Source organism: Falco biarmicus, chromosome 9, assembly GCF_023638135.1.
Source record: "Falco biarmicus isolate bFalBia1 chromosome 9, bFalBia1.pri, whole genome shotgun sequence".
Taxonomy (NCBI): Eukaryota; Metazoa; Chordata; class Aves; order Falconiformes; family Falconidae; genus Falco; species Falco biarmicus.
The window spans coordinates 47,937,016-47,949,858 of record NC_079296.1 but is presented as its reverse complement, the minus strand read 5'-3'; the positions used below and the strand labels follow the sequence as shown (position 1 = coordinate 47,949,858).

At 36.9% G+C, this 12,843-nt stretch overlaps 1 protein-coding gene across 25 annotated transcripts in view; it reads right to left on the bottom strand.

The window, feature by feature from the left end:
• Positions 1–12,843, bottom strand: part of KCNMA1 (potassium calcium-activated channel subfamily M alpha 1) — a 505,618-nt gene that overhangs the window by 183,628 nt on the left and 309,147 nt on the right. The window contains exon 1 of one of the 25 annotated variants that reach the window (XM_056351531.1): positions 1,238–1,812. The exons of the other annotated variants lie outside the window; for them this stretch is intronic. Coding sequence (XP_056207506.1) covers positions 1,238–1,448 — 211 coding nt within the window. The 5' untranslated portion in view covers positions 1,449–1,812. Of the gene's footprint in view, positions 1–1,237; positions 1,813–12,843 lie in introns of those variants that run through there. 25 annotated transcript variants of the gene reach the window in all.

The following is a 12,843-nucleotide window of genomic DNA, read 5'->3' as shown; positions in this document are numbered from 1 at the left end:
GCTGAACTAATGCTTTCCACTGGATTCACATACAGCAGAAATCAGGTTTACCTGTAGGTTACAAACTCTCCAAAAAAGAAAATATATCATTTTAAATCTATAAAGGGAAAGAGGAAAAAATAACAACTGAACTTATCTGTCTGTAACGAGATTCGAAAAAGCAGAAACAGAAATTGGGATATTTCTTCACACAACATGAAAAGTCAATCTACCAGCAACAGCATCCAGCATTACACATTATTTCTCATCAATGAGATACATAATCCCTCTCTTATTGCCGTAAGTTGCTTTTTCTTGCTTATTGACAATAGCATATCCAAAATATTGGTACAAGGATTCAATACACAGAGATCCTAGACACCATTTCTATCCCTGACAAAGCATTCACCCACGCATCAGACCGGCGTCTTCGTCAAACATATCAATGGGCTACTTCTACCCTGGTATTTCATTAAGACCATATGGTTTACTGCAGACTGAGCAAACCAGAAACCATATTTAGGAAATCAGAACCTTTACTGAGACATGTACAATGGAGGGGTAAGTTTTTGGATGTAAAATAATCCCATCCTGAATGCCTTCAGACAGTGCAGCAGAGCAACCCAAGATTCCACAGCCTGTAAATAGGTTTGAAAGTGAAAGCTCAATACACAAGATGGGAAGAAATAGCACGGGAGGAAAAGAATCTGCCATTCCCTGGAAGCAACACAGCCCAAATATTTTGATACATTTCCCTGCCTCTGTTATGCAAATGTATAAGCAGAGAAAACAGCCCACAGCTTGAAAAAGTCAACACCCTACAAACCGGTACAGTAAAACTGCTTCGAGTTCAGAATCTGTACAGGTTGTATACTAATTGTTTTCAAAGAATGCTGTATCAAAGACTTGTTAATAGAACTCTCTGTTTCTTTAACTTACTTATACACCTATTAAAAGAATTTCAGCATTTTTTTTTTATTATTATTTTTTAATTTTATAACTCCACCATTGCAGAATACTCCATTCCATCCTTTGGTAAAGACTGGATTACCTGATTCTAGGTGAAGACTAAATCCCTTTGATGAGGGAGATACCAGCAGCCTACAGCATGTGAGTTTGGGAAGGAAAAAGGAACCAAAATACCGGAGCATTATTTTGAGGTTGAAAAATTACATATAATATCTTTTTAGAAGAAAACAACACTAGCACCAGAGACAGAATCACAAACTACAGTTCCGAAGAAAAACTCAGACCTTACCCCAGTATGAGCCGACCCTGTAACAAGACACCAAGGAGTTGCGAAAAGTATGTTGTTCTTCCTTTTCAGGGATATTATGTCCAGCTTTGACACGATATCCATTTTGAAACAATTCTCCAAGAGATTTTTTACGCCTTCTGGTACTTTTAAAAGTTTCTGTACGTGTGCCCCCAGAAGGGTTGTGGTAGACTAAAATCTTGCCGGGAATCATGACTATGTATCTTCAGCTTCAGGAGCACGGCACATAAGTACTGTGGTCCAGTCTTCAGTCACAGCATCCGCTAACAGCGAAGACACTCATGTATTTACCCTTCAGTTACTAATTCAGTATCGACACTGAGAGATAGCTCAGAGTTCTTTCTTTAACAGAACTTCTCTTTGGAAGCAGATTTATTTAACTGGACACAGGATAACAAAGTTCACTTTTACATGTTGTTATCAAAAGATCATTCGGTACAATCTAGTCCACTGCTCTTAACATGAAACAAACAGAATTGATTCAAACACAAAACTCAGCCTCACAAAACAGACTATGAGTATCACAAAGTGGACGGACAAAACAAATCACAGAAGCAGGCAGGCAGTGCAGATGCTGCTCTGATCCGTGATGTATTAGAGCTTAAAAGCCATCTTCTATCCGGATATTACCACATAAGCTTCTTTCAGATACACCAAAGAACCACACCCATCGATCCAAACCCCCAAAATGTGATGCTGTTCACTTGTAACGAACAGGTCCTCTCATAAAGAACACAGTTCTTGTAGTTCACATACATAAAGGCTATTATTTACTGTGTATTATTTTCTTTGCCAACTTGATATATCTGTCTTCTGGTTAAAGCTAGTATGCAGAAGGCAAAGGTCGCATAATCAGCCAAACTCTTACAGGATTTATCCCAGATGAAATGAAATAAAAGAAAAAGAAAAACCAACAAAAAACCACAACCAAATAGACACAAGAACCCTTCATCTAATCCCAGCTAATGACAGCTATATTACTGAAGGGAAAAAAAAAAAAATCAACAGAATTTAGCCATCGGGCAAGAGCCCAAAGAAGAGAGTGCATTAGTTTCTCAAGCAGACTCAGTCTGTAAATATTCCCAACACTGGATTTTTCTTCAGCCAGCTATCATCTCATTCAATTAGGAAAAACTCTTTAAAATAAAATGTTAATGTGAGATATTACCTTCCACGATATATGACATGCTTTCTTAGTCAACTTCACTGCTTTGAGCATAACATACAAACTTCATCTTGAAAAGCTATCTTCATTTCGAGGAATATGCTTATTGTTCCTATTTTTTGTCCCCAGAGGAGACACAAAGATGTACATGCCAAAAATACATCAATGCCATCTGGAGTACAATGCAAAGCAGACACAAAAATAGACCACACCATGTGCTTATAAGAAATGTACAGGAACTTGAAGTGTTTTGGAAGTGTTTTTGAAGGGTGACAATGCTAAATGGGGAGAACAGTACACACAAATTTCAAATTTCAAGTAATATGCAGCAAGTGAATCTGAGGCAAACCACTTCTGTGACACCTTTACACTACGTTCTTACAACCAACCTGGTCATATTCCCACTGGTCACAATAGTAAAGTTCTTCCAGTTCTAGTAACAATAGCCTTTGATTCTTTATATACACACGCAGGCATATATAATATATATCTCTGAGCGCTTGAATCGCTCCTCTCCAACTGGAAAGATTTGAACACGGCAGCACTTATCTGTGTTACTAATCATGTCTTGCACAGCTCAAACTGAAAGAACGTCCTACTTACTTTTTGCCATATAAGGCACACTTCTTTCTTTTTGTATTTCATCTCGACTAGTATTAGAATCTTGTTGTTACCCAATTTTAAACCTATCATTAGCCTACTTTGTACTTAGCACAGCAAATGTTTGAGTGTAGAATCCATTTACCTTGCAAGCATGGAACATCTCTAAAGGAAAACATTACCCAAGTAATAAATAGCAAGAGCCAAGCTGTTTATATAACCTGTATTTTGGCTTTAGTAATTTTCACAGTACCCCTTTAACTCTCTCAAATCCCTGGCACAGCCAGATTTTTATCAGTTTTCTCCCTTCTTCTGTCACTGCACTGCCAGCCAAATCTTTTGCATACATCAAAACTTGAAAACATGAATTAAATAACAAAATCTGGAAATAAATGTAAAATAAATGTGTTCAAAAAATTAAATATGTATCTAAATTTCAGCAGCAGCAGGATGATAATATATTGTGCTGAGAAGCACTATTCAGCATCACAGACAGAGCCACACAAAGATGTTTGTTATCGCTCCCATGTGCACACATTTCTGCTTTCCAGTGGAATGTTTTATAGCATTTTGTTCTACAGCCTGATTACAGAAGACAGCTTATTGTTTTCAGCAAAAGCACAGTTCTCTACCATCTATATTATCTATCTACGACTTGGCTAAATTTTTGGTATTAGATGTAAAATTAGATTACAGAAAATTGTTCTCTGTAGGCTAAATTATGTTCTTCTTCTGTTGTCAAGAAAGCTACTTTTCAGATAACCCATTATCTACCTCAGATGAGCATCTGAGCAAACATCTGAAGTCCAATTAGCAGATAAAGTCGACGTCGTTAGGAAACTTGCACTGCTTCCAGTGTTACTGGACTTCTTCCTACCCCTGTGAAGGACACAGTTGGCAGCCTCCTGGTCCAAGGTAGACTTAAAACTCCTAAACTCTGTGTTACCAGAAACATCAGCGATGTGTGCAGCAGTCTGCTCGGCAGCATTTACTCCAAACCAATCAATGTTCGTTCTGTTCTAAAGAGCTCTAGGATGACTTGTTAAAACCTATTGTACCTTCAATGAACCCAAGCTATTTAAAGTATGTTAGGAGTGAAGGTCTCCATATCTTCAACAAAAGCGTATCCTTGGAGCGTATCACTCAGTGACCCTCCGTGAACTTGCCATAAAAAATGGATTGATAAACTTATGGAAATATTGCTAAAATTAAATGAAAACTTGCTTTCAAAGTCCATCCAAATGTGACACTATTGATATCAAATATGCAGGAGAAGAAAACAAAGCTTCTCACCAGCTGAGCTTTACCTTTGGCTACACAGGAACTAGGTGTCTGCTAGATCATCTTCCAAGACAGCAAGGGAAGAACAGGTCTTTGGCATAGACAGCCAATGCATTGGTAGAAGTGGGTATCAAATTACTGTCCTCTAAAGCACAGGTTTGAAGGGGATGACTGATCTGCTGTGCTTTTGTAGGACACTAACTGCTTACAGTTGTGCCCAAATGTGCAATCTAGACAAAATATGAAACACAAGGAAACCTGTTGTAAAGACAAATAACTGTTATATCCAGTGACCATTCTCTTCTTGAAAATTAGATTTCATTTATTTTACAATGAGGCAACACAGAACATTCCACCTGTCAGCTTTCCTCTCTTTCAGGCTGCAGTTTCTGAAACCACAGTGCAAAAGCCACTGCTCTACAAGAAAAGGCCTGTAAAATTTTCACTGGTTCTATTTCACACAGGGTAAAAGTATTATGCATAGAAAAAAAAAAAAACCAAACCTGGTGTGTCTGAATATAAAAACTATACAGGCTGGCCAACAATTACGTTTTGGTGCAGCTCTGCAGCATCCTCTATGGGTTATGACAAAACCAGAACAGTCTAATGTTCATCCCGCCAAGCACTTACTGCCCATTAATCTCTCACTAAATGATTCAGAAGGTAAATTTACGATCCAAATTCAAGTTCCTAAAGAAACACATGGAGTTGCATTCTTTAGTTTTTTTAACTCCCAGTCTCAAAGTCTTAAGGTACTAAACCATTTCCAGAACAAAACCAGGCCCTATATATGTAAACATTAACTTTGCTGTTTTCTACCCCTTGAGGCAATGACTATGTCATATTCCATAAGGCAATCAGAGATATACCCAGCAGTGAATGAACAGCAGATCCTTACATAAAATAAGAGTGCATAAACCTGTAAGCATCATATTTTATAAAGGAAATACTAATCCCACCAAACTGACGGTGGTGCCGTTTTTAACAACAGCTGATAGCATGAAGGGAATGATAAACAATATTCACATTTACCTCATGTTAAAAAAGAGCTAGGGAGAAAAGGAATTTTTTAATCTCTTTTTTTTTTCTTTTTTTTTTTTTTAATTTTACAGTTGTGTAATCCTTTCTAGATACCAAAGTCCATCTTCAAAAAGGATGCAAAACATGCCTCTCAATTCTTTGACGGTTGGAGAATAAATTAATTGGATACTTTATTGATGATGCTACTAAAATCAAGATGGCCCTTGAAATACTAGGTTACACTTCAGCAAGCTAACCTTGCAGAAAGGTAGGTGGCACTGAACACTGGGGAAAACTCGGGGTCTGTTCTTTAAAGCGTCCATCACAGCTTAATATAAAGTACTTTCACTTCCTGAAGAATGACAAGTTAGCATCTTGTATAATTTTCCCTGGCATTCATCAGGAACAAATTGCACTAAAATCAGGAATATGCTATTCTGAGAGGCTGTAACCGTGGGGCAGGACAAATGATAGGAACAAAGGCAAAGGAAGGACAAAGGCCAGATCTAAAGCCTGACTCATGCTGCAGGACGTTGGTTTAAAAAAAGACTTGCAATTCTGCCTGTCTTTGCTGCTGTGAGTCACAAGGCACAGGCCATAACTGCCAAAGAAACAATGAGCATACTATGAAATAAGACTTGAAAAGGAGTCAAATGGTTCATTTCTAAGCAGCTGCTACGATACAATGTATTCTAGCCACAGAATCTTTTTTAGCTTTTAAAGTGCACAAAGAAAATATTTAAAGAATAGATATGAGCAGACACATACAGCTATATTAATTATTGAATAAGGACCACAAAATTCAATAAGTGCTTCTGATCCAAGTGCAAAAAAAAAAACCACAAAAAAACTCATTTTCTGAACAGGTGGGTGCCAAACTCCATAAAACATTTATGCTTGTCCAAAGGAAGTGATGCCCTTTTACTTAGTGTAAAGAATAATTCCTAGCATATAATGTAAATTCACGCTGTAATAAAAACAAAGGGAATACTTCATACCAGTGGTTAGATTAAGAATTTAGGCATAACATTCCATAGAAATTAAAGATAATGGCATTTTAACAGCTTTTTGGAAATACAGCTGTCATGTCATACACCACTTACCACTATCCGTTATTTCACCCCATGCCAGTACTACAGAATAGTCCTCACCTATTCAGCATCTTATCATGTTTAAATACAAAGCCTGAGAAGCAAAGGGTCAGTTCAGCACTAAGGCTGAATCAAGAATAAATCCAGTGAAGGGTGTAGCATTTAAACCTCCTCTCTTCGAATTCAAGTCAGACAGAAGATCTGTCTGTGATCTGCCTACCGAGAAGCAAATTCTCAGGGAGTTTCAAGCGCACATGAACACTTGCACTAACAGGCCCGTGTTACCAAATCACTCAGAACACATAGGGGAAATTTCTATGTACTATCAGCATACATTAGAACCAGTGTCTAGGGGTCTGACATTTTCCTAGAAGATGCCATTCCTCCAAATCTATGTATTGTTCGCTATTTTCCACTGAATGCAACGTATTTTGTATGCCATCCACCCTGCATGCAATTATGTATCATTTTCTTTAAATGAATTTCCAAGGTAAGTGTGAGCATGAGAAAATCCAGATGAATCTATCTTGGTTTGTTTTTATTTTCTAGATGCGTCTGCTTTTGTAGTGCTGATACCTACACTTCGCACACAATAGGAAGGAAAGTTAAATAACACAGAAGAACACAAACTTAGTGTTAACGTGGATTTTAGTAGAAAATGGAAGTTGGGATCACACTATTTTCTTTACAAATTATCCCATCTAATTTGAATTTACACTTGAAATATTTTACATGTAGAGACTCAGACAGTCACTGCCTGCCACACCATCATGACATATATTGCTTGCCAACTACCCACTATAAAAGTATTTTTTTTTGATAGTTAGTATTGTCCTAACCGCATACTTATCCATTACTAAACACTTCATTAACTATGCTTTAAGAATAAGTATCTAAGTTTTAAATAATTATATAAGTATAGATATACAGTATATTCTGCAATCCAAAGTTGAATACTTAATAACAACTACTTTATTACATGCATAATTAATCCCTTAAGTAAATAATTAAAATTGAACTTTTAAATAATATCATATCTATTACCTACAGCAGCCTTTATGTAACAGAACACTAGTAAGGATCCTTATAGGATTTAGAATGTCAATAATAGCTATGGAAGTTGGATGTTGAATAGGAAAGGGTCGCAACATTTGAATTTTGAAAAAAAAAATAATAACTACAAAGCTTGTGAAAGGCATTCAAATCATATTAGGATTTTATGCTTATCCTACTGTGATTATCTCTTCTTGTCACAAGGCTGAAGAGTCATTACATCCTTGAACTTCACTGACTCGCTTGATTTCCTCAAAGAAAAGCATCCCAGATCAGAATTAAGTAAGAGTGAGCAAACTGATACAATGTGAAAATAATAACTGCTCCAACATCAGCACACAGGGTCAGCGCCATACCTGGCCACTAACATTACTGCCAGCTCGTAGCAATAAAAGACCTTTCTGCTAGGTTGTGGAGGTACGTATCCATAGTCCCTAAATCTAGCATCAACTGAAATTATTTTATATCTTCAAACACGTGACACTTGCCATGGCCAAGGGGCTGCAGTGTGGAGGAATGAGATTGGTATTAACTGCTGGATGCACAGTGGTTGGAAAGGAACCAGTACATCTCCACAGTGCAGCATGAGCACACCGGTACGCAAACTCGCCTACCACTCTAAGGGAAAATGTTCCACGCGGTAAGGGGTTGATCAAAGAAAAACACAAGTGGCAAGTAGGAAGACAATAAAGATGATAGATATTTTATACTGAGCAGCAGGTAAACTAGGTGATAATGGAGAAATAACCACTGGAGAGTTCCAAGTACCTCAGAATTATCATAAAGCAGTAGACAACCATTTTGTTCTCAGCCATCTTTACTTATGAGGTACTACAACATTTTCCTTTTCATTATGCAGATTATCATCTCCAGATATCCGGACTTGAATGGAAAACCTCTTAACGCTTAAGATTCTACATGGCAAATTCTTTTCAGCTAAATGTCAATGGTGATGCTACAATATTATTATTTTTTAATAAAAACAGCACTCCCTGCAAGTATAATGCTGAACAAGATGCTGTGCACTAGACCCGCCCCTATACAGCACACTTCCACTTGCCCTGCTTTACAGAGTTGATTTAAAAAGAAGTCAAATTATTTCCCTGTATAAATCACCTATAACTGAAACAAGAACACAGCCTTAGGAAAAAAAAAAAAGTTTTATATACTAATTTTTCTTATGTAGAAACACACATTTTCCTAAGTTTAAATGCTATTTTTAAATTAAATGATGCATTATTCTGGTTTTGATCTTTATCTGTCATCTGCTATATTTTTTCTAGCAACAAACGAGAGCTGATGAAGTCAAATATTTCCAGTATTTCAGCTTTTGACCTGAAGTAGCAGCTAGTGAGATTTCATAAGAAAGTCTACTTCTGGCAAATGCCCATGCAATTTTGAAGACAAGATAAGCTTAGATAGCTGAAATGTAAAATACCAAGAAAATTCAAATTCCTTGGCTTCATATCCCTTTCTACATATCAAATCAGAGAAGTAATATCAGTAGATAGATTTAGAGCAAAATGTTTCATAACGAACATAAGCCTATATAAAATTTGCTAGCACAATGTACTGATTTTTTCAAAAAGAATTAAAAATTAAATGCCTGAATGACAAAGATGCACCTCAAAGCAAATACTGCCCTTTGAGCATCATTAGGTTTTTTGGCAAAAGCTTTTCTGGCAATCCATCAGGTACACCACTGCAGTGTAAGTAGTTACGGAAGAGTCAAGAACTTCAGAGACACTTTTGTGATGCAGAGAAATGTCCTTCCATTTACAGACTGGATTTTCTCTGCCGTCTTTCTATTTTTTTTACATTATGTAGAATTTGAGATAGTATAATACTAAACACTGCTGAAGGTGATAACAAGATTAATGAAGACTAAATGTCTGGGGGTCAGCAGCGAATCAAGAATAAACCCTGTGCAATTTATGCACGGACACTATAAATACAGAAGTACTAGAGAACCTTTGGCATTTAGAAAATTGATGTGAAAAGGGGCAAAAAGTAGCAAACTATGGAAGATACTGTTTTCTTGGCTTCAGTCAGTATCATATGAAATTCTGCCAGATGGTATACCCTGCAGTCCAAAACCTTAGAAAAAAGCATTAAATACTTTAGCTGGAAAAACACTTAACTCTGTATCCCAAATATTCCTTCTCTACATCTCACCTGACTTTGTATGGCAAATTACTGCAATTGCAAAATTGAATAGGGGATCAAGGAACAGACCGAGGAGCAATGTAGCACTGTTAGAAGCTATTATCCACCCAGCTGTTACTTCTGAAACGTCACATGAGCAGGAAGGTCCGAATTTTGCTCACATTGATCCCTGAAGCACAGAAGCAGAACAACTCATCTGACCTAATCCCAGGGGGGGGTCTGGCCTGTCAGGTGATGGCCAAGCATTGCAGCTGAATAAACACATAAATGAACCTTCCCCTTTTGAGTTTGGAATTGTAATAAAAGTGAAAATCTTATTCAAATCCCCTCTTGACTTATCTTAGATTCATTTATGTAAAGTTAAGTGAAGGAATTGCCAAGAGGTTACTGAAAGGATAGGAATGATCTGGCTTATCTAAACCTCCAGTCTCATTTGGGAAAGTAAATTCATTGAGAGCTCTCCGATATTCAGTAAGAACAGCCGCTATATGCACTTTTGAAAGTCTCCTACAGAGCTCCTAACTTCTAATCTTTCAAGTGAGATCCCAACTATCTTTGCATCAATTTCTATCGATTCCAGTCTCAACAGGATTTCCTTATGACTAATTCAGTCTAGCAAAAAGGTCAGGAGAAACATGGCTAGGGTGGTTTTCTTTTACCTTACTTAAATTGCATAATGCATCCTTCTTTAATTCCACATAAACCAAGCCTCATGCACCACAGAGCACACTACACAACTGGTGCTGAATTAATGAGAACTTCATAGACATGTCAGTACACTTAGTCCAGGGCTCAGAAATAAAAGAGATCCTCTAAGCTGTCTTACAGAAGTTAGATGCTTAGAAATACAAAATGAGCTAAAGCTCAAAAGATGGTCATCAGAAATCATAGAACTCACGTCAAAATTACCAAAACATGAACTCTTGTATTCTAGGTATAAGGACTGCTGGTTTGGTGCTTATGCAGATTATTAAGTATATTACTTACAAAGCATAAAATAGAGTAAACAACAACCATTGAAAATTCAAAGGTGAGAAGATCAGACCCTGCAAGATCACCCAGATTCGATGTATTAAAAAAAGCAGTTCCCAAGAAATCAGTGCAAGATGATATCAGGGAGTAAAACTACTGGATAATGTCTATTGAATGCCTACAAGGTGCTGTACAAGCAAACATACTTTCTTGGAGCTAGGACATGACATTAAACTGGTCTTTCAGCTGACTTTTAAAGATAAGAAACAATTAGTTACATTGAAAAAATATAATCTTATTGCTTATACTACCATTCAGGAAAGTGTACGGTTTAGTTACATGTTGTTGGTAGCTCAGGAAAACTTGGAAAGCATCTAATGGCCTTGCAATGATCCTTTTTAGCACTACAAGCAGCATTTTTAAATGCCCCTCATGCAAAAGAATACAAACGTCAGAAGACAGCATAAGTGAATTACGGGTTCCCTAAGCAGTTCAAATGAAAGGGTTTTCTTCTTTTAGAACACTATTCCACATCCTATTAAAGACAAAACCGTACCGTTTGGGTAGCCTTCATTTGGGCAGAAGGGACCTAAACACAGAGTCTACAAGACCACTGAAACCACTGGAGAACACAAAAGCACTCATAAAGTAATTAAAGTGCTAATAAAAAGCAGGATAAAAAGAAAACAACAGTGTGTTTTTTCACATAATATCTGGATGTCGAGAAAATATTTTGAGTAGACAGGAAGGGATACGGAGAGCAGAAAATTACATACCATCTTACAAAAATTGCAAATGTTTGGCTATGCAGAGGAATTGCAACAACTTATTTTTCAGCATAAATTCCATATACTTAATAATACCGTCCTACTACTGTCCTAGAGGGAGTGTGACTGAATTAAATAGGGGTGGAAAAGTTCGCATCAGTTATCATAAGCTACTGAGAATTTAGCAGTCATCTATACCATAATAACCTTCTATGTTACCTAATTACTAAATTTGGCAGACTATGATCATGAATGTTTATGGATCAGTGTCCAGAAAAAACATGAAACAGACCATTAAGCGGTGAGAGCAAGAGACAATTTGGGTGGATCAGATAGTGTAAAGCCTAGATGGTTAAGTTAGTTCCTTTGTAAAATATGGGGCGGGGGGGTGGGGTGGGGGGGGTGGGGGGGGGCGCGCGGGGAATAGTTTGGCTTACACCATGCAAACAAACATCTATCTGAAAAACAAATGCTGAAGAATATTTAGTATACCTTTAGAAGTTCTAAATATTGTAACCACAAAAGAATACTAAGAGTGTTTTAGTGAAGGGAGCGTTGTCTATATGACTTCATCTTGGCAGGCAAGGAAACAACTCTTATGGAATTCATATTTAGGCTGTTTAAATGAAAATCCCGATTACCTTTACTGCTCATGAAGAAAACAAAAAACTAACCCCAAAACAGAAGTCCAAAATACTTATATATATTTTATACTTTAAAACATCAAATTTCAAAAAGAAGAAAGTGTTTATGAACTATGGTAACCATCCATGGACTTAACCGCATTGCAAATAAAAGACACTGTAATTGTAGCGTTCTACTGCTAGCAGCACAGTGGACATGCCAGGGATAATGAAGAAAAGGCAGAAGTGTCCCATATATATTTTATTTTATAACTGAGAAAAAGCCAATCATGCAATGATGGCATACTTGCCTTCTTAACACAACTAAGGAGAACGCTAATACACGCATCCGTTAAGCCAGCCATTTTTAAGTCATCGTGTCTGGGTCAGTCACATCCAGCAGTTTTAACAATTCACTCTGCAGACTACTTAATGTTGGTTTTCAGTGGGACTGGCACATATAGTTTACAGAACTTCAAGAAATATTTAAGAAAGTTAGCGCTATTTCCGTATGTTTAAAACAAGCCACACTAGGCCTATTAATCAATCTCAGAGAAAACAAAGAATTACACTAAAAAGTAATTAAGTGGTCAAAATAAAGAACTGTATTTATGTATACATTTTAGAAAGAAATCCTATCCTATTTGCTTTTCTATTAAATGTCACGTTTGAGTGATAAAACTATAAATACTGATGTAATTCCCTCAGCATTGCCGTGGCAGTCATTAAATGGACAAAGAACTATGAAGTATTGAAATGTATCTGACATGTCCTCCTTTGACTCTTGTCAGGGATGTGTTCTTGACTGAAGTAATTTAATCCTTATACTAATATTCTGGAGGAAAAGTAA